This window comes from Macaca nemestrina, chromosome 3 (genome assembly GCF_043159975.1).
Source record: "Macaca nemestrina isolate mMacNem1 chromosome 3, mMacNem.hap1, whole genome shotgun sequence".
Lineage (NCBI taxonomy): Eukaryota > Metazoa > Chordata > Mammalia > Primates > Cercopithecidae > Macaca > Macaca nemestrina.
Genome location: NC_092127.1, coordinates 91,268,331 through 91,286,978, shown reverse-complemented (window position 1 = coordinate 91,286,978; position 18,648 = coordinate 91,268,331). Strand labels below are relative to the sequence as shown.

The window sequence follows — 18,648 nt, the reverse complement described above, 5'->3', positions numbered from 1 at the left end:
GCTTCTGCACAGCAAAAGAAACTATCATCAGAGTGAACAGGCAACCTACAGAATGGGAGAATAATTTTGCAATCTATCCATCTGAAAAAGGGCTAATATCCAGAATCTACAAAGAACTTAAACAAATTTACAAGAAAAAAACAAATAACCCCATCAAAAAGTGGGTAAAGGATATGAACAGACACTTCTCAAAAGAAGACATTTTTGCTGCCAACAAACATGTGAGAAAAAAAAAAAAGCTCATCACTGGTCATTAGAGAAATGCAAATCAAAACCACAATGAGATACCATCTCACGCCAGTTAGAATGGTGATGATTAAAAAGTCAGGAAACAACAGATGATGGAGAAGTTGTGGAGAAATAGGAACGTTTTTACACTGTTGGGAGTGTAAATTAGTTCAACTGTTGTGGAAGACAGTGTGGTGATTACTCAAGTATCTAGAACCAGAAATACCATTTGACCCAGCAATCCCATTACTGGGTATATACCCGAAGGATTATAAATCATTCTACTATGAAGACACATGCACACATATGTGTATTGTGGCACTCTTCACAATAGCAAAGACTTGGAACCAACCCAAATGCCCATCGATGATAGATTGGATAAAGAAAATGTGGCACATATACACCATGGAATACTATGCAGCCATAAAAAAAGAATGAGTTAATGCCCTTTGCAGGGACATGGATGAAGCTGGAAACCATCATTCTCAGCAAACTAACACATGAACTGAAAATCAAATGCCGCATGTTCTCACTCATAAGTGGGAGGTGAACAAGGAGAACACATGGACACAGGCAGGAGAACATCACACACCAGGGCCTGTCAGGGGGTGGGGTTCTAGGGGAGGGATAGCACTAGGAGAAATACTTAATGTAGATGAAGGAGTGATGAATGCTGCAAACCAACATGGCACATGTATGCCTATGTAAAAAACCCACATTCTGCACATGTACCCCAGAACTTAAAGTATAATAAAAAAAGTTATTATTCTTGCTGTACTTTATACAGATAATCAGGCCAAATATAATAAAGCAAATTGGTCATACTATGATTTGTCTTTATTAAAAATAGCAGACTGGAGAGAGAAAAAAATATGTTTCAAGAAAAATGGTACACATGTTATTAGATTCTAGTCTCATCAGTTGTTTTTGAGTTTTTTCTACAATTTAGACTAACCCTGCTTATTCCTGTGTACAACCAGCCATCTCTGGCCGCTGCTCAGAAGAAACAAGAGGGATGGATCTCACCTTTTGTTGGTACTGAAGAGTTATGTATTGCCCTGACCATACATACCTACACTTTCTGACTGAGCTCCTCTCTACTCTGAATGCAAGAGACCCAATAGTTAGGCAGCAATATTATTGCCCCTGTTCAGCCTGAAGTTACAGAAGATGGATCTTCATCCCTCTCAAACCCTTAGGATTAAGGGTTCTCTTACAAAAGGGAGGGGGAAAATGTCAGAGGCGTTTAAATCAGAGTGCCTCCATCTTAAGTAATGGTTGGGTAAAATAAGACTGAGACATTCTGGGTTGCACTCCCAGTAAGTTGCTCATTCTAATTCACAGGATTAGACAGGAGGTTGGCACAAGATACAGGTCACAAAGACCTTGCTGATAAAACAGCATGCAGTAAAGAAGCCAGCTAAATCCCACCAAAAACCAAGATGGTGACAAGAGTGACCTCCGGTCATCCTCACTGATACACTCTTACCTGTGCCACAACAGCTTACAAATGCCATGGCAATGCCATAAAGTTATCCTATATGGTCTAAAAATGGAAGGAATACTCAGTTCTAAGAAATGTCAGAAAACTCATGAATAATCCACCCCTTGTTTAGTACATAATCAAGAAATAACTGTAAAAATGGGCAACCAACAGCCCCTGGGGCTGCTCTGTCTATGGAGTAGCCATTCCTTATTCCTTTATTTTCTTAATAAACTTTCTTTCACTTACAAAATAAAAGTGTTACTACTTGTTGATAATTCACCTTGTCACCCAAGAGCTCTGATGGAGATGCACAAGGAAATTAGTGTTATTTTCATGCCTGCTAATACAACATCCATTCTGAACCCATGGATCAAAGACTAATTTCAACTTTCAAGTCTTACTTTAAAAATACATTTTGTAAGGCTATGGCCACCATACAGAATGACTCCTCTGGGATCTGGGCAAAGTAAATTGAAAACCTTCTGTAAAGGCTATATCATTATAGGTATCATTAAGAACATTCATGATTCATGGGAAGAGGTCAAAAGATCAACATAAATAGAAGTTTGAAAAAGGTTGATTCCATTCCTCATGAATTGAGGGGTTCAAGATTTCAGTAGAGGAAGTAACTGCACATATGGTAGAAATAGCAAGATAACTAGAATTAGAAGTGGACCCCAAAGATGACTGAATTGCTAAAATTTCATGATTAAACTTGAAAGGATGGGGAGTTGATTCTTGTGGATGAGCAAACAAAGTGGTTTATTGAGATGGGATTTACTCCTGGTGAAGATGCTGTGAACACTGTTGAAATAACAACAAGGGATTTCGAATATTGGATAAACTTAGTTGATAAAACAGTGGTAGGGTTAGGGAGGATTAACTGCACTTTTAAAGAAGTTCTATTGTGAGTCAAGTGCTATCAAGTCACATTATATGCCACAGAGAAATCTCATGAAAGGAAGGGTCAATTAGTGTGGCCAATTTCATCATTGTCTTATTTAAAAAATATCCAGAGTCACCCCAATCTTTCGTAAACAAAATTCTGACCATTCAGCAGCCACCAACATCGAAGCAAGACCCTCCAGGAGAAAAAGAAGACTCGCCGAAAGCTCAAATAATTGTTAGCATTTTTTTAAGCAATTCAGTGTTTTTAATTAAGTCATTTACTTTGTTTTATTTAGACATAATGCTATCGCACACTTAATAGACTATAGTATAGTATAAACATATTTTATATGTACTGGGAAATCAAAAAACTCATGTGACTCGCTTTATTGCAATCTTAGTTTTATTGCAGCGGTATGTAACCAAACTAAGCCATATTGCCAAGGTATGTCTTTATTAATTTCTCAGTGAAGCCTTCCCCATTAACATTATTTGGAACTGATTCACCATCCACTCTAAACTCTCAATCCTTTTACCTCTTGTTTGTCCCCCCATGGAATTTAAAAGTGCTTGATTTTCCTTCTTCCTCTTTCTGTTTATCAATCTACCTCTTCATTTATTAAATGTCTCTTACATCTGAAATTAAGCTCTATGAAACAAGAATATTTACTGTATCACAGCATATATTATTCATTATTAATTTATAATATTAACAATATTTAATTACTAACTGATAATAATTAATAAATTAATATTTAGTTGATAAAATATATTATTAATTAAAATTAAAAATAAGCTCTATGAAACAAGAATATTTACTGTATCACAAGTCCCTGGAAGAGTGCTTAATATATAAGATAGTCTCAATACATATTTGTTAATTGATTGAATAGATTAATCCTATCTTGTTACCAAGATCTTCCCATGTTTAAAAAATCATATAACATTTGTAATATTTTCATAGGACTCTAGTCAGTTATGTATCAAAATTAACTAAACTCCACTTTTCTTTCCATTTAGGACATTTTGAACTTTTTATTACTCTTTTCATTAAGTCCTTGATGTTTAAGTTTTGGTATTAATAATTGCCTTAGGATGATCTTAGAAGCAGAATTCTAGGGTCAAATGGCATTAATATTTGAAACAGTTTGCCAACCTGCCCTTAAGAAACACTGATATAAATTTACACTTTCAACACAGTGTATGAGGGTCCTCAATTTTCCACACTCTCAATGATGTTTATATCCATTTTCTTTTTAAATTTGTCAAGCATACCCCTGCCCCCAACCCATGACTAAAAACATGTCAATATGAGAGATAAAGTGATGCTTAAATACTTTTCCACTTAACAATTTCACTTTACCTGAGTTGGATCAATCACAAAATCATTTACATATCCATTAATTAAAACTTGGTGTAATAAGAAAAGACTGCTTTATAATGTGATATGCCTAATTTAATTATTTCTTCATTAAACAATTATACTGTGTTTTATTAGTCACACAACACTAAAGGATATACAATTACTGATTGTGGATGTACTATTTCCTTCTTTAATTTAGACTAATGAAAATGACTTTTGTCCCTCTTAAGTATATTCCAAAAAACTTTACTTATAAATAAAACCATTTTCATATTTCTAAATAAAGATCTAAAATAATTTGAAATAAATACATGGCTATAACATGAGTTATTGAATGTCTTATAAGTTCCATAAATCCCATGAGATTATAATTATTCACATATGCATCAACCTCAGTTCTTAACACTTTTACCTAAAAATGTAAGATATCCAGTAATCAATTTTAATTTTCCAATAATTCTCTATATAGATAGAGAGATAACAATGTACATTTTTAAGTTCTATGAGGCACAGCATTCTTTCTAGTAATGTAATGACCCAAGTAACAAATATGCATATCATGCTCTCCAAATTAAGTCAGACAATCTTATAGTTTCATTTATGTGTACACATATGTATACATATAACAATACTAAATAATTTTATCTGATGTATAAGAAATTTTGCATCCAACTAAAAAAGGTCTTTCCATTGCTGTTAAAGCAAAACAAAATTACCAATGTTTAATAGAGAAATAATAGGGTAAAGAAACTTCTTTTCTTATTTTGTTACTAAGAACATTATGATATGAAAGGCCATCATTCATAAGATAAACATTGACCCACAGCATATAACAAATAGAATTATTATCACTGGATCTTTTGATTATATAATGATTTTTTAAAAATAAAATGATGTCATGTATTAGCTGTCTCTAGCAAAAGTTAGAGTCAAAATTACAAACAAAAATGGATTATTTTCATTTTAAAGCAAAAACAATTAGTATGTATATATTAATATTAAAAAGAATAGACAATTCTTTGTTATATTGATCAAAAAAAAAAGTAAAACTCTATTTAAAAATTAGGAACCTATTTAGAGACTTGATAATATCGCACTTGAATCTTGTCCTTGATTAGATCAATGCAACAGAGTCTAGACAAAGGAAAGTTAATCTTCAATTACCAGAATACAGCATGATATTAATTGAACTGGCCCTGGGCACCTACTAAATCTATGTTAGAGCAGTATTTTGGATGGTATACCTTAAGGTAACAGATTAAATTTAAAAGAATAATTCCATAATTACTACAATATCTACATGTCAGAGGATATAAAATTTCATATATCATGATATCAGATAATAGCCTCAGAGGTCCATATGGCTTTTTTTAATGTGTTGATTATAGAGGCATGTGGGGTTTCTGTTATTATCCCTTTGAAGTATGGGCCACTTTAAGATGCAGTATAGCAAACTTCATGAATTACTGGTATTAACCAACGTGATAAGCTCTTTTCATTTCACAAGCTGTCTACTCTGCAGTTGTACAGTGACTTTGACAGTCACTATGTCTTTGACTTCCAAATAATAACTGTCTTCCAAATGAAGATATTTCCCTTACCTCTCAAATTCTGTTAGAAGCTAGTGTTGGCTTAACGTTAAGAAGAAACATGTTTCATATTATGATAAGATCTTATACTTTGAAGGAGCTTCAAAGGTTCTGAAAATGACTTTGAAATATAGTTCTCATTAATCTTTTGTATTCTCATGAGGCAAGTAGGTGGCAAATATCTCAATTGTGAAAAATAGAAACTAATGAAAGAATTAGCTAATTTGCTTGCTCTATGCTAAATACTGAAGCAATGAAAAGTCTTTCAATCCTGGCACTTAACTGAAACTCTTACTTTGCATTCCATGTGTAAGAATTTTTATGCAAATGAGAGTAAAGGAAGACAGACAAAAAATATCAGGAAACATGATACTCAACATAATCTACTTCATGAGACCCTGAGATTAATATTATTTCTTATTTAATTGATTGTGCTTGATGATGGCGATGGTGCTGAAATTTCAAAGAACTTATTTCCCTGGGTAACCACATTTGAGTGTAATCAGGGACACACTACAGGAGTTTGAATCCTACTTCACAGCAAAGCTAAAACCTCACAAAATCAACCATGGTGTAATAACTCAAGAAGAAAAAGAAAATAAAAAGTAAAATTTCAACTTAAAATGGATCTATAGGCTGGCAATATGCCTGATTCTTAAAAGGCAGTGAGAAACAAAGCTCAGTTTCTCAGGCGGTCCAAGTATTATTTGCTGGATAAGTTATATTCTCCTGTTTTAGTTTTTCATTAAAAACTTTGGAAAAAAGAGTTTCTTCATTCTGTTTCATTTTTTTTCTCCATAGTCTCACAAAAATTCATTACAACAGTTTGGTTACATAGTGGGAATACACTTGTAAATTACTGTTGAAAATGATTGTTCTTGTTCTCTATCTAGTCTTCCTGTGTAAAATAGCATAATAACTGACTTACTTTCATTTCCAGCAAAAGTTACTGCATTCATTTTTACAACAAGAATGGTTACTGATAGCTAAGACTATCCAAATTTTAAAAATTAAAATTATTTTTGGAATTGTAAATGCTCAAATAAATGTTTATCTTTTTATATAGTTGCTTTCTTTATATTTGGAAAAAGAATAAAAATAATTCTGTACAACTGGCTTGATGTATATCTTCTATATGACTTATTTTCCAAACGAGGGTAAAGTGCCTTTCTCCTCTTACAACTTTAGCATGTTATGAGTTCTGTTTTTTTTCCCTAATAGAATGCTGGATGACTTTATTAGTTTTAGTAAAAGTGGTAAACTTGTCTTTGGTAAAATTAAGAGACATAACCCACCCTCCCCCAAAATCTTCTTACATTTGAAAAAATAACTTAAATCTTCTACTGAATAAGTATTTTCTCTTTTTGGTTTTTGTCCTACACACTTAAGAGAGGCACAGTAAATGCAAATGTGTGTTTACAATTACAGTAAGTCCTCACATAACATCATGGATGGGTTCTCGGAAACTGCGACTTTAAGTAAAACGATGCACAACACAGCAGGTCCTCAAATAATGTTGATTAATTCAATGTTATTTTGTTAAAGCACTGATGAGAAAAATGGTTTGTTATAAATTATTTTGCTTAACTTTTCAGTCTCCACGAACCTATCAATAATTCTAGCTATTTTAATATGGAAACCTTAGAATTTTTTTTCCTCGTAGCTTTATAAGGACTATCTAGACTTACCTGGCCCATCAGTTATTTTTTCTAGGCACCGAGGAGTTGCACTAAGAAAAGAGGCATGTTTTCTTTTAGCCACTAAACTACGAGGTGGCATATATTTATGCTTAACTTGGGACATCTCATATGATTTGTGTACATCATAGCTGCCTGGCGCTGGAATAACCTGAAAAAAATTTTAATAGATGAGCATAAATATATCTTATATAGAAAATATCCAAGAAGATATCAGATGGATGGTTACAGTAAGTAATGAGTAGAAAAATCCTAAAACTTTTATTAATTAAACATTAAAACTAGAAACTTAAAAAAGAATTCTTAAATCTATGCCTAATAAAAATGTAAATTTACTTGCCAAAATTAAAGTAAAATAAACACAAGTATGAACTTTAGGATCATTTTCTTTAAAAAACAGCTTTCATGATATAAATCAAATATATTCAATTTAATCATGAAAATCAAATTGCTTACAAGAATGAGAACAATGATTACCTGTTTTCCTAAGCAGCAGAACTATTCCTGCTTTACTGTTCTAAGTGAACATACTTTACTTATTCTACAAAATGAGGTTGACTGCTTATTTCATTTTTAATAATTACAATTAAGTTAGAAGGCTTCCTCTTTCATTATTTGTGGTTCTTTATATGAACTGCAGTCATAGTAACATTTTTAATCAACATGAACCCACATGGATATTAATAAATATAATAATAATACTAAACTAAATGAAATATAAGTGCCATGTATTTGTTGGACAAGTAATGCCTTAAACAATTAGCTAATTATCTCAGTGAAAACTTTTTAAAACTAATTTTCCTCAAATTATAACATATTCCTTTGAAATCTGTTCACCTAGATTATGTATAAAGACTAAAACCTTTTAAGTGTTAATGATTTCCCAGTAGGCAGGAAAGTGTTACGGCGAAGCACGTGGACTCTGGCACTAGATTTCCTAGGTTCCAAATATCTGCTGCTGACTAGCTATGTGACCTCAAGCAAGCCACTTACCCTCTGTGATCCTGAGTTTTTGCATATGTAAAGTGAGAAAAATGATCGTACTTATTTCATAATATTATTCTGAGGATTAAATTAGTTAAAATGAGTAAAGTACTTAGTTTGGTACCTGTTTCTATAAAAGGGTTAAGTGAATCTTACTATTCTAGAAAACTTAATTTCAATGCAACAACAACAAAAAAAGGCTGAACAGTCAGGGTTTGAACTAACAGGGAAGTATTTTAAAGTTTCAAATAAGTCAAACAAAATTGGATACTGAGAAAGCATACTTTTGAAGTCCCTCTAGGAGCCATATTTTAGAAAACATATTTTTTCTTGTTCCTTACATCCATATTATCACCCTCGAGCATATGCTAACATTACCTCCCACTTCCAAAGAATCATAAAATATGGTAAGATCATGACTAGGGTAGGGGATTCTTACATGAAACCCCCACTTCTGGTTTGAGTCCCATGTTAAACATGAAATGTCATGATAGGTAAGTCATCTAAGAAATGCTGGAAACCATTTTCTTTTTGCCTGCATCAAGAGTATATAGAGTAAGGGTAGGTGGAAAATAAGCAATAGAGGCAATATTTCCATAGATGATTTGTGTATCTTTTGGGGCTGCCTCTATAGTATGTGAAAAGAAACTGGAAGAGATTATAAAAACACAAAGAGATCCTGTGCATACAATATGCCCAGTGTAAACAGGAAAGCTTTGCGAAGACCTTGATTGTGCCTACTATGACTTTAGTTTTCTTATCAGAAGCCATTATTGTTCCCACTTCCCATAACACCCTACTTGGTGTCACCATCTATTTCTTCTTCCAGTGCCTAGACTGGATATAATTCATAAGTTTGGCTACTGCCATACAGAAACTATTTTTTTAATAACTTGAAGCAAAGACAAGAAACTGCATCAGTGATCAGTATTCTTCAACAATAGTTTGTTCACACCTGGAAAAGTTTGTCAAACTAGTTCCTTAAATTCAGTAGATTCACTGCCTCTCCTACTAATCCAATATATATTACCCTTGTTCATAACAACCTCTACCTATACATATTTATTCTTCTCTGAAATTTATTCCCTGCTTGTCTACTTTACTGATGTTCCTTCCTCTTTCTACTCATCTTAAATTCTCATTTTATTTGACCAAGAGATTAACATTTCAAGTAAATATCCTAAGCTGATGATTAATAGGACAAATCTGAAATTCTGTCTAGTAACAATAATTTAAACAATATCTATGTACTGTATAGTACCTTAAATCAGTTGAATATCATGTCGGGGAAATAGTATTTGTAGATGAGATCATCAAATTTGTTGGTGATTCTTTATACATCACAGAAAATAAAGAAGGGACATGAAAAATGGATATAATAGACATTTCTCATGTTTTTTTTTTCTTTTTGGCTTATTGCATGACTTTTTTCTCATGCCAATATTTAAATCCTGTTCTTGCATTTGGGAAACTCCACATTATACAGCAGAGAATCTGGGTCCCAACACAAAAGCTAAAAATGTCTGGCTCTCATCTTCCTGGCCTCATTTTTTAGCTAGAACATGAATCCTTGTCCTAGGCTTAGTGTCCTGACTTCCTCATCCAGAAAACAAAAGCCCTACCCTAAAATAACATAAGGAAGCATAAAATTCGTATAATTAATGTGCATAAAATTCTTAAAATGTTTTCTGATACATAAGGAGTACCAGTGTTGGCTTTCATTGCTATCATCATTGCCATTGGCATTATTATCTTTATTAGGTATAGGACTACGTGAACCCCTCAGTAATATCTCCCTTGCCTGAAGAGAGATGCTAATGGGATATTAAAAGGGAAGTCTCTAGTATTTTAAGCTACAAACAAATCAAAAGTAGTTAAGTTGTTGAGAATCACATAAAGACAATGTTCCAGGAAGTGTAAAAAAATTTCACTGGTTTCAACTACTTCAAAGGAAGGTGGGTCAGCCTGTTTGTATTTTGGCAAAACCAAATCACACACCTTCTGAATTTATTCATTTCTGTCAAGTCAAAGTCCCTGTAAAATTCTACATGCTCAATACCATGCAACAACTCACTTAAAACTCAAGCCTGACTGACCTGTAACCCCATAGACCAAGAGATTAACATTTCTTTGTCTGATTTTATACAAATTCAGAATTAGTATGAAAAAGATTCAGCATTTCCAACTGAATGAAATTGGAAAAATTCAGTTTTTCCAGAATCAAGAGGTTTCAGGAGGTATGAAACCTCCCAATTTCATACACATTCAGAATTTTTCCAATTTCATTGAATGTTCCCTGCTATTTTGACATATGAAATTACATATACTCTCTGATCTCAGACATGTGAAACTGCATGTAGGCTCTGATCTTCAAAAACCTTGGTTACAAAACATCAACAAGTAAACCCCTCAGCCACAGAAAGGAATGGAGCATTCAATTCCTAAATTGTCTGCCATGTTGTAGCACATTGCAAATAAAGATTGACCTCAAGTTTTAGTCTCAGAATAAAATTTTCCTTTACCATGCTATGGTAAAAGATCTGGAAATATTTTTGTTTCATATTCATTTTGAATAGTAGTTTTACTAAATATAGAATTTTTGCTTGAAATTTTTTACTCTCAGCCTTTTGCATGTCACTTCACTAATTTCTGACTTCCACTGATTCTGATGAGAAGTCTACAATTAGTGATATTGTTTCCACTACATAAGTTTCCTTTTTCTTGTTGCTTTCAAGATGTTACCTTTGTTCTCTTTCACTAGTTTGACTATAATGTATGTAAGTGTGAGTTCTCCTTAAATATATTGTACTTGGAGTTCACTGAACTTCCTGGATTCATAGATTAGTGTTTTTTTATTATATTTGGAGAGATTTCAGCAATTATGTCTTCAAATATTTTTCTGCTCCTTTCTTTCTCACTTCTCCTTCTGGGACTTTTATTATCCATATGCTGAAATACTTGACCTTGACCCACAGGTCTCAAACTACTCATACTATTCAATCTTGTTCTCTGTTTCTCATATTCAATGATTTCTATTGATCTATCTTTCAGTTCATTAATTATGTCTTCTGTCCTCTCAAATCTCCTGAGCCCAGTTAGTAAATTTTTTATTTATGTTTTTGTACTTTACAACTTTAGAATTATTTTTGTTCTTTTATTTGTTTCTTTGCTTGCTTCTATTATCTATTGAAATTCTCTATTGGCTCACTGCTAGCGTGTTTTTCTTTAATTATTTAATTATAAGTTCTATTAATTTTTTGAAAAAAATTTTAATAGCTGATATTTACATATCTAATAAGTTTTGGTTGAAACATGGACACTGTAAGATGAGATAGCAACTCTGGATTATTTTTTTGCTTTAATGAGATTTGTTGTCCATTTCACCTAAGTTTTCAAATTTCAAATTTGTTAATAATGAAAACTGTTTGCTTTTTGCTTTCAGGATCTGTAGAGATGTCCTTTTCATTTCTGAAATTTGTCATTTAAGCCATTTCTCATTTTTTCTTACTAAGTAACATTATAAAGTGGTTTATTCTATTCGATCTCTTTAGAATAGATGTATCTAAATATATATGTTTATCTTTACGCTTGAATTTGTTTCTTTCTCCTTAAAGTTATTTATGTCAGTATTTGCTTTGCATATATGTGGAACTGTGCATACAAATTTAAATTATCATATTATTCTGGTTAATTAAACATTTTAAAAACATTGACCGATCATGACCATTTACTTCTAAATTGCTTTTTGTTTTAACATATTTTATCTGGAATCAAAATAGCTACTCCTGGATTTCCACCAATGAGTAAGTTTTGATAAACCATTACTGATAAACAGTTAAGGTTTGATAAACCTTGGCATTAAATTTCAGAAATAGTAAAATTTTTAAATTATTGTTTGAAAGATATCAGAGATTGGTAATAATAGGAGGATTTTTGTGCTCAATTCCAAAAAGTAGAAGAGACCTTCCTATGTAAATTGAGATTACAAGCTGTGTTCCATTCCTGTGGGCATTTACTAAGTCTGGGCAAGGGCTAAAGACTGGTATTGTCACAGATTATTCAAAGAGAAAAAGGAATTTGTGGGGCGTTTGAAAGTCACATAGTATAGCATGACTATGAGAGAATAAAGGCTGAGAGAAGGGAGCCTGAACTTCTGAACCTGAACCTCAGCCTAAACTCAGAGGAGCCTGAACTCATCATCACTGATTCTTTACTATGAAATATTTACTGAATATTGAAGCAGGCAAAAGGATAGAGGTCTGGACTGGAAAGACAGAGTAAAATCTCCTGTAATCTAGTGATGCCTATGAGACAACGTCACACTAGAGCCATGACTGACAACAAATACAAGTTTCTTCCTCAAGATAGTTGCCATATTTTGAATCTAAATGGGATACAAAGCTAAAGTTGAGAACACTGAAGGGTTGAATATGCAGGAAAGAAGGGAAAGGGAACTTCAGACTCTCAATCAAAAAACCAGGGAGGCGACCGGGCGCCGTGGCTCACACCTGTAATCCCAGCACTTTGGGAGGCCGAGGTGGGTGGATCACGAGGTCAGGAGTTTGAGACCATCCTAACCAACATGGTGAAACCCCATCTCTATCAAAAATACAAAAATTAGCCAGGCATGGTGGCACGTGCCTGTAGTCCCAGCTACTCAGGCGGCTGAGGCAGGAGAATCACTTGAACCCAGGAGGCGGAGGTTGCAGTGAGCCGAGATCGTGCCACTGCACTCCAGCTTGGCAGCAGTGTGAAACTTTGTCTCAAAAAAAAAAAAAAAAAAGGCAACATAGAGGGCACAGGACCACAAAGGCAGAGTGAAATATCAGTCTTTGCTTAGGAGACAAGCAAACTTACTGGCAACTTACTGGAAAGAAAAGCCTGCAACAACATGCAGTAGGTCTAATAGCAAGAGGTATAAGAAAGAAATTCATACAATACACTAGAGTTAAAATTCTGAGCAATTAAACCAGAACTACTTCCTCTTTCAAGTTACGAAATAAATGTTCTTCCACTTCTGTGCATGTATATCTTATAACTTGTTCTAGCTGTTATTTCGTAGTTGAGTATATTCTAGTCTAAAATTTTATTTCAAATTCCTAAATACATAATTTTAAGTCATATATAACTTCTTTTACAATGAAGTTTGTCATTATCATTGAAGTGACTTAAGAAGACTTCAAACTTTCAATCAAAACTTTCAAGCAAAATCTTTAATCAAATATATATGGTAAAAAACTTTATGGGCTATAAATATAGTTACGTTTGCCTAAATATTCAGAAAACTTTCTTTAAGCAATTTGCCAATCTGCTTATCCAAATTGCTTAAATTTGGTTCTATAAAGAAGAAAGGCATTTCAGATGATAATCAAATTATCTTTGTTTTACATGTTGCAAATTATAATTACTAATGTCATCCTTGCCATTTTAAGCATCTCTAATATTCATCATTGTAAACATATGCCTCGTAAAATACATGACTTAGAAAGGAATGTGTTATTTTGATAGGAAAAAAATATTTAAAAATATATACAAAATTATAGTATTAATAGTAAGCAATACGTAAAAACTGAAAATATTGACTTTATTTCCATCCTCTCCTGGCATACTGGAAAAGACCATTTAGGCCAATGTTGTTTAATGAAAGGAATTAGAATTGCCTGGAAAAATGATACTTCAAAGCTCAGTAAAAAATAACAAAAAGTACTGATAGTCGAAATCACATAGGCAATAACACAACGGACTTAACCTAGTTCCTGCAACATAACATTATGCTAGTCATATTTGAATCACAAAGTTTCAGCTGTGTTCTGGACATTTGCACTTCATTATCCTCAGATAGCCTTAAAATAAAACTTATTATCTTCCCTTACCTCCAACTACCAAACGATGTTTCTTTCCTCACTGACTTACAAAAAATTTCTATGTTCAGCCAAGCCTAAAAATACAAAGCTGGCTTCTACTTTTGTTCACCTTTCTCTCGCATAGCTAAAAATGACAAAGGTTATATCTATTGTAACCTCTCTCACCTTAGACTTTTCTGTCCTTCACTACCACAAAGATCCTGGCATGGGCTCCAAAATACTTATTACTTGGCAGTTGGACTACCTGCCTATTTTAGCTTTAGGTCTTTTAGTCCACAACTATTTGCATGCTAGTAGCCAATAAATTATTGCACTAAAAATGACATAAACCTGCTAAAAACCCCCACTGGCTCCCCAGTGCCTATGGGAAAAAAATTCAGGAAACTCTCCTTGGCATCCAAAGCCTCTTTTCAATTTGAAGGCAAATTTACAACTGTAAAAGCCAGTTCAAGTAGAATCTCTTTCATTAAGCATTCTCGAGAACCCTCGCTAGAAGTGATATCTTACTCTTCTGAATTCTTTTATTATTCATTATTTGCATAAATATATAAACATAAATAACACACTGAACAAATATACTATATATATTTGAACATTTACTACTTTGTTTATATAAGGGCAAGAAGTAGATAAAACTGTCTGATGAGAAGGAAGACAAAATTTCCTCGGATAAGATTCAATGTACCCTTCAAATTTATGGAGTAATTTTTCTATTATTCTCTCAAATTAGTGAAAAATGACAGTAGGAATCTAGGGGTATACAAGCTCCATAATATCATCCAGTATTTAGGTCCTTTCATGTTTTTTGCTGCATCGTATTTAGGTTGTGACCCTCATCCTTATATTCTCTCAAGATATTGACTGTAGGTCCTGTCATAATGTTTTTATTTCAAAAATAAAGCAGAGAAAGGGTAAAAAGCAAAAATTGTTTAACAACTATAAAAGTCTTTTCTGAAGTCTTTTCTGAAAGCCTAAGCTAGTAACTTCTGCTTTCTTTGCATTGGTTAAAAGTGTGCCAAATAACCACCCTCAAGCTGCAAGGGAGCCCTGAAAAAGTAGTTGCTTTACCTGGGCACATTGTTATTCTAAATAAAATTGGGTTCTGTTAGCAAGAAAGAAAGAATAAATGAATACTGAGTAAGAAACTAATAATCTCAGTCATAGTAGTTCTCTGTTTTTAAGGTCATTAGAACTGTAAAAAGTTAACTCACTTCAGAAACTATGTGTAATATTGAAATATCTTTGTCAAAAGCTTTCTGACCATGGTTTATTCATTCACTTTAGTGTCTAATTCTTGTTGATTCTTTGGGTCTCAAATCTTCCCTGAATTCATTAGCTCTTTCAGCTCTGATATGTTCTCACAATACAGAACTTTTAACTTTGCAGCAGTTATTACATTTGCAATTAAACAAGTCTCTAATTACTTGTTTACTATCACCCATCACCTTAGGAAAGAGAGAGCTCCTTGAGTGTTCAGAAAGCCTCTATTTTGCATATCATTGTATCTCCCAGAATGGCAAATGTCTTTGCAAACAGTAAGTGATTGACACATATTTTTTAATCAATGAATGAATATGTGAGTTATGAGTGCGTGAATGAGTCTAACAGTATCTGTCTACCTTGAAGCTGTTTTAACCTTGTTGTTGAGTTCTTCCATAACAGTAGGGCTGACACTATGCCTTTAAAATATTTTCAACCCATACAATGCTTAAATTTACCTCAAATGTAATCAGTTCTATATTCTTTATTTAGCAAAGCCTAAAAATACAAAGCTAGCTTTTTCTTTTGTTCACCTTTCTGTGTTGTATAAATATTTTTCAAACACTGCTTTCGCTAAGGATGTTCCTGTTTCTAATAAAGGTAGATATAATTTATAATCTCAGAAATGATATAGAAGTAAGAATATGTCCATTAAAACTTTGATCAAGGACTAACTTTCACAAAATCATTACAGAGTGTCTCCAGATAACTAAATTTGATTAATATTTAATGTGAGATGCATTTTCTTCTCTTTGCTATCAAAAAGTAGACTTTGACTTTTAATGCTTAAGTTTTCATGACCACCTTTGACATTAGGTTTATAGAAAAAAAAATGTGTATCTCAGCATATTAAAGTAAAATACAAGAACAGAAATGGCCTATATAACCTTTCTCTTCCTGCAAATGCTAATGCTACTGAGGCAGAGAATAAGCAGATTATCGCCAATTATAATATATCTAATTGACATAATATCCATTCTTCAGAGTTCTACTTTTAGTCTAAAAGTTAATTCTTTTGTAATGTTGAATGTAAAGACAGAGAAATCCTTTAAAAAGGATATAATTGCTCCTAGTACCAGTTGAACAGATTTGGATATGGCATTAAAAATCACCTTGATAAACTTGAAGTAAATTTTGAACATAAGTTGTGAGAGATGTGTGAATTTAAACAGCAGAGTTAGGAAAATTATTCATTAACCCTAGAGAAATGTCTACAAGTAAGATTCCAATCAATTTATGTTCATACTTTTTAAAATCAAATGAATCTTAACATCATCTACTTTGGTTCAGTATGGCAAGAAACATCCCTTGTACATAAATAGGAATCATTTTAAGGTAGTGCTACTAAAATACCACAGAACTTGAAGTCAGAATTGCTGGGTTATATTTACAGCCTTATTATTAACTTTTAAAAGGCCTCAAGAACCTTACTTGCTCATTTACACCCCCCACCATGAAGTATGTGGAAGGTCACTGTGCACAAGGCATTTCTCTGTATTCTTTATCCTGTGAGATTGTCAGTGAGATGAATTGTAGAACCACTCATATTCGGAACCTGCCTCCACCATAGTAAGGGTAATGGTGGGCAGGATGATCCAGCCTTTCTTTTCTAAGCTACAAATATCTCAACATCCCATTATCCACTTCAAAAACAATTATGTAGTTATATTTAGACAGAGAATAGTAATGGTGGTAACAGGGAGAAATACACTATGCATAAGGTAAAGAGAAAGGAGAAAAATCAAGATGAGTACGACAAGGTATGGAACAACAAGAACAGAACATTGTCTAGACAGAGACATATAGATTCCTGATAATATTCACCATACTCCCAAGGTAACTATGTTTTCCATGTTATGACACATAGATTGTAGATCTCAATAGAAAAAGGCAAATTGCACATTTGAATTGCAGGAAATCTAATTATTCTACCCTAATGTTCCTATAAATAAATATATTTTCTAATGAATGAAATATATTTTCAATACTCCCATCTGCTGCCAGATATATAGTGCTTATGTGACATCAAAAAATTGTGAAAGTTCATGTATACTTTTGAAACAAACCTGCATGTTCTGCACATGTACCCCAGAACTTAAAGTAAAATAAAAAATTTTAAAAGAATATCGAAATAAAAATTGTGCAAGTTAGCTTACATTTCATGTCAAATTTAATAACACATTTTTTAGTGACATTAAATGTTTCTTGATTAAATAAAAAAAAAAAGAAGAAGAAAACATTCAATAAAAAGACTCCAAGGGCGCTATTACTATTTTCCACCATCACATTTAAAAGCTACAGTTATTTAAAACAACCAAAATACTTTTAACTTCGTATGAATCAAAAACAGATCATTTAAAAAAAAATGTGTGAATATCCTTACTTCTTCCTTCCCTTCTCTTGAAGAATTTGGTAGGCTGTTTCCCCTGCTGTATAAACAAAATGCTATGGAAGTGATACTGTTTTTATTTTTTTATTTAGAAACTGGGTCTCATTCTCTCACCCAGGCTGGAGTGTAGTGACATGATCATAGTTCACTGCATCTTCAAGCTCCTGGGCTTGAGAGCTCCTCCCCCCTCAGCCTCCTGAGTAGCTGGAACTACAAGCACATGCCACCATGCCTAACTAATTTGGGGCTTTTTGTGGGGAATTTTGTGTGTTTTTTGTTGTTGTTTATTTGTTTTTTAAATATAACATTTTGTCATCTTTCCCAGGCTGGTCTTGAACTCCTGGGCTCTAGTGATCCTCCTGCCTTGGTTTGCCAAAGTGCTAGGATTATAGGTGTGAGCCACTATTCTTAAATGCTACTCTATTTTAGTATCTGTCTATCAGCCTAACAACAAACATTTGTAGTCTTTCCTATGCACTGGAGTTAATGTCTACCAGTAGTAAAGGTTATGGCCTCTGAAGCTGTGTTTCTGGGATCAAGCCCTGAGTCAACATTTTTGCTGGCCATATAACCATATAACCATATAACCATGGTCAAATTATATGTCTCAATTTTCTCATCTGTAAAATGGGTCTAATAATAATAATAGCTTCTATTTCTTGGGTTGTAAAGATTAAATGAGTTAATATATGTAGCACACAAGGCACATAAATAAGCACTACTTAAACTTTAGTTATTATTAAATAATAATGTAATATAATGTATCATATATTATATATAATTTATATAATATGTATAATTATTATACCTCATTTATTTCGTTCTTTACACTAGTAAATATTCATTCAATTAAAAGTATTTTTAAAAACATGGGGATCAGGGAAAAAAACAGACATGAGA

The 18,648-nt window shown here is 32.9% G+C and overlaps 1 protein-coding gene across 8 annotated transcripts in view; it reads right to left on the bottom strand.

The window, feature by feature from the left end:
* Positions 1–18,648, bottom strand: part of LOC105486404 (sperm tail PG-rich repeat containing 2) — a 657,812-nt gene that overhangs the window by 362,950 nt on the left and 276,214 nt on the right. For 6 of the 8 annotated variants that reach the window (XR_011621153.1, XM_071093286.1, XM_011749285.2 and 3 more), the window contains one exon: positions 7,243–7,402. The exons of the other annotated variants lie outside the window; for them this stretch is intronic. Coding sequence is in view for 5 of the 6 variants with exons in the window: in XM_071093286.1 (XP_070949387.1) it covers positions 7,243–7,402 (160 nt within the window). In the remaining variant the exon portion in view is untranslated. The remainder of the gene's footprint in view (positions 1–7,242; positions 7,403–18,648) is intronic. 8 annotated transcript variants of the gene reach the window in all.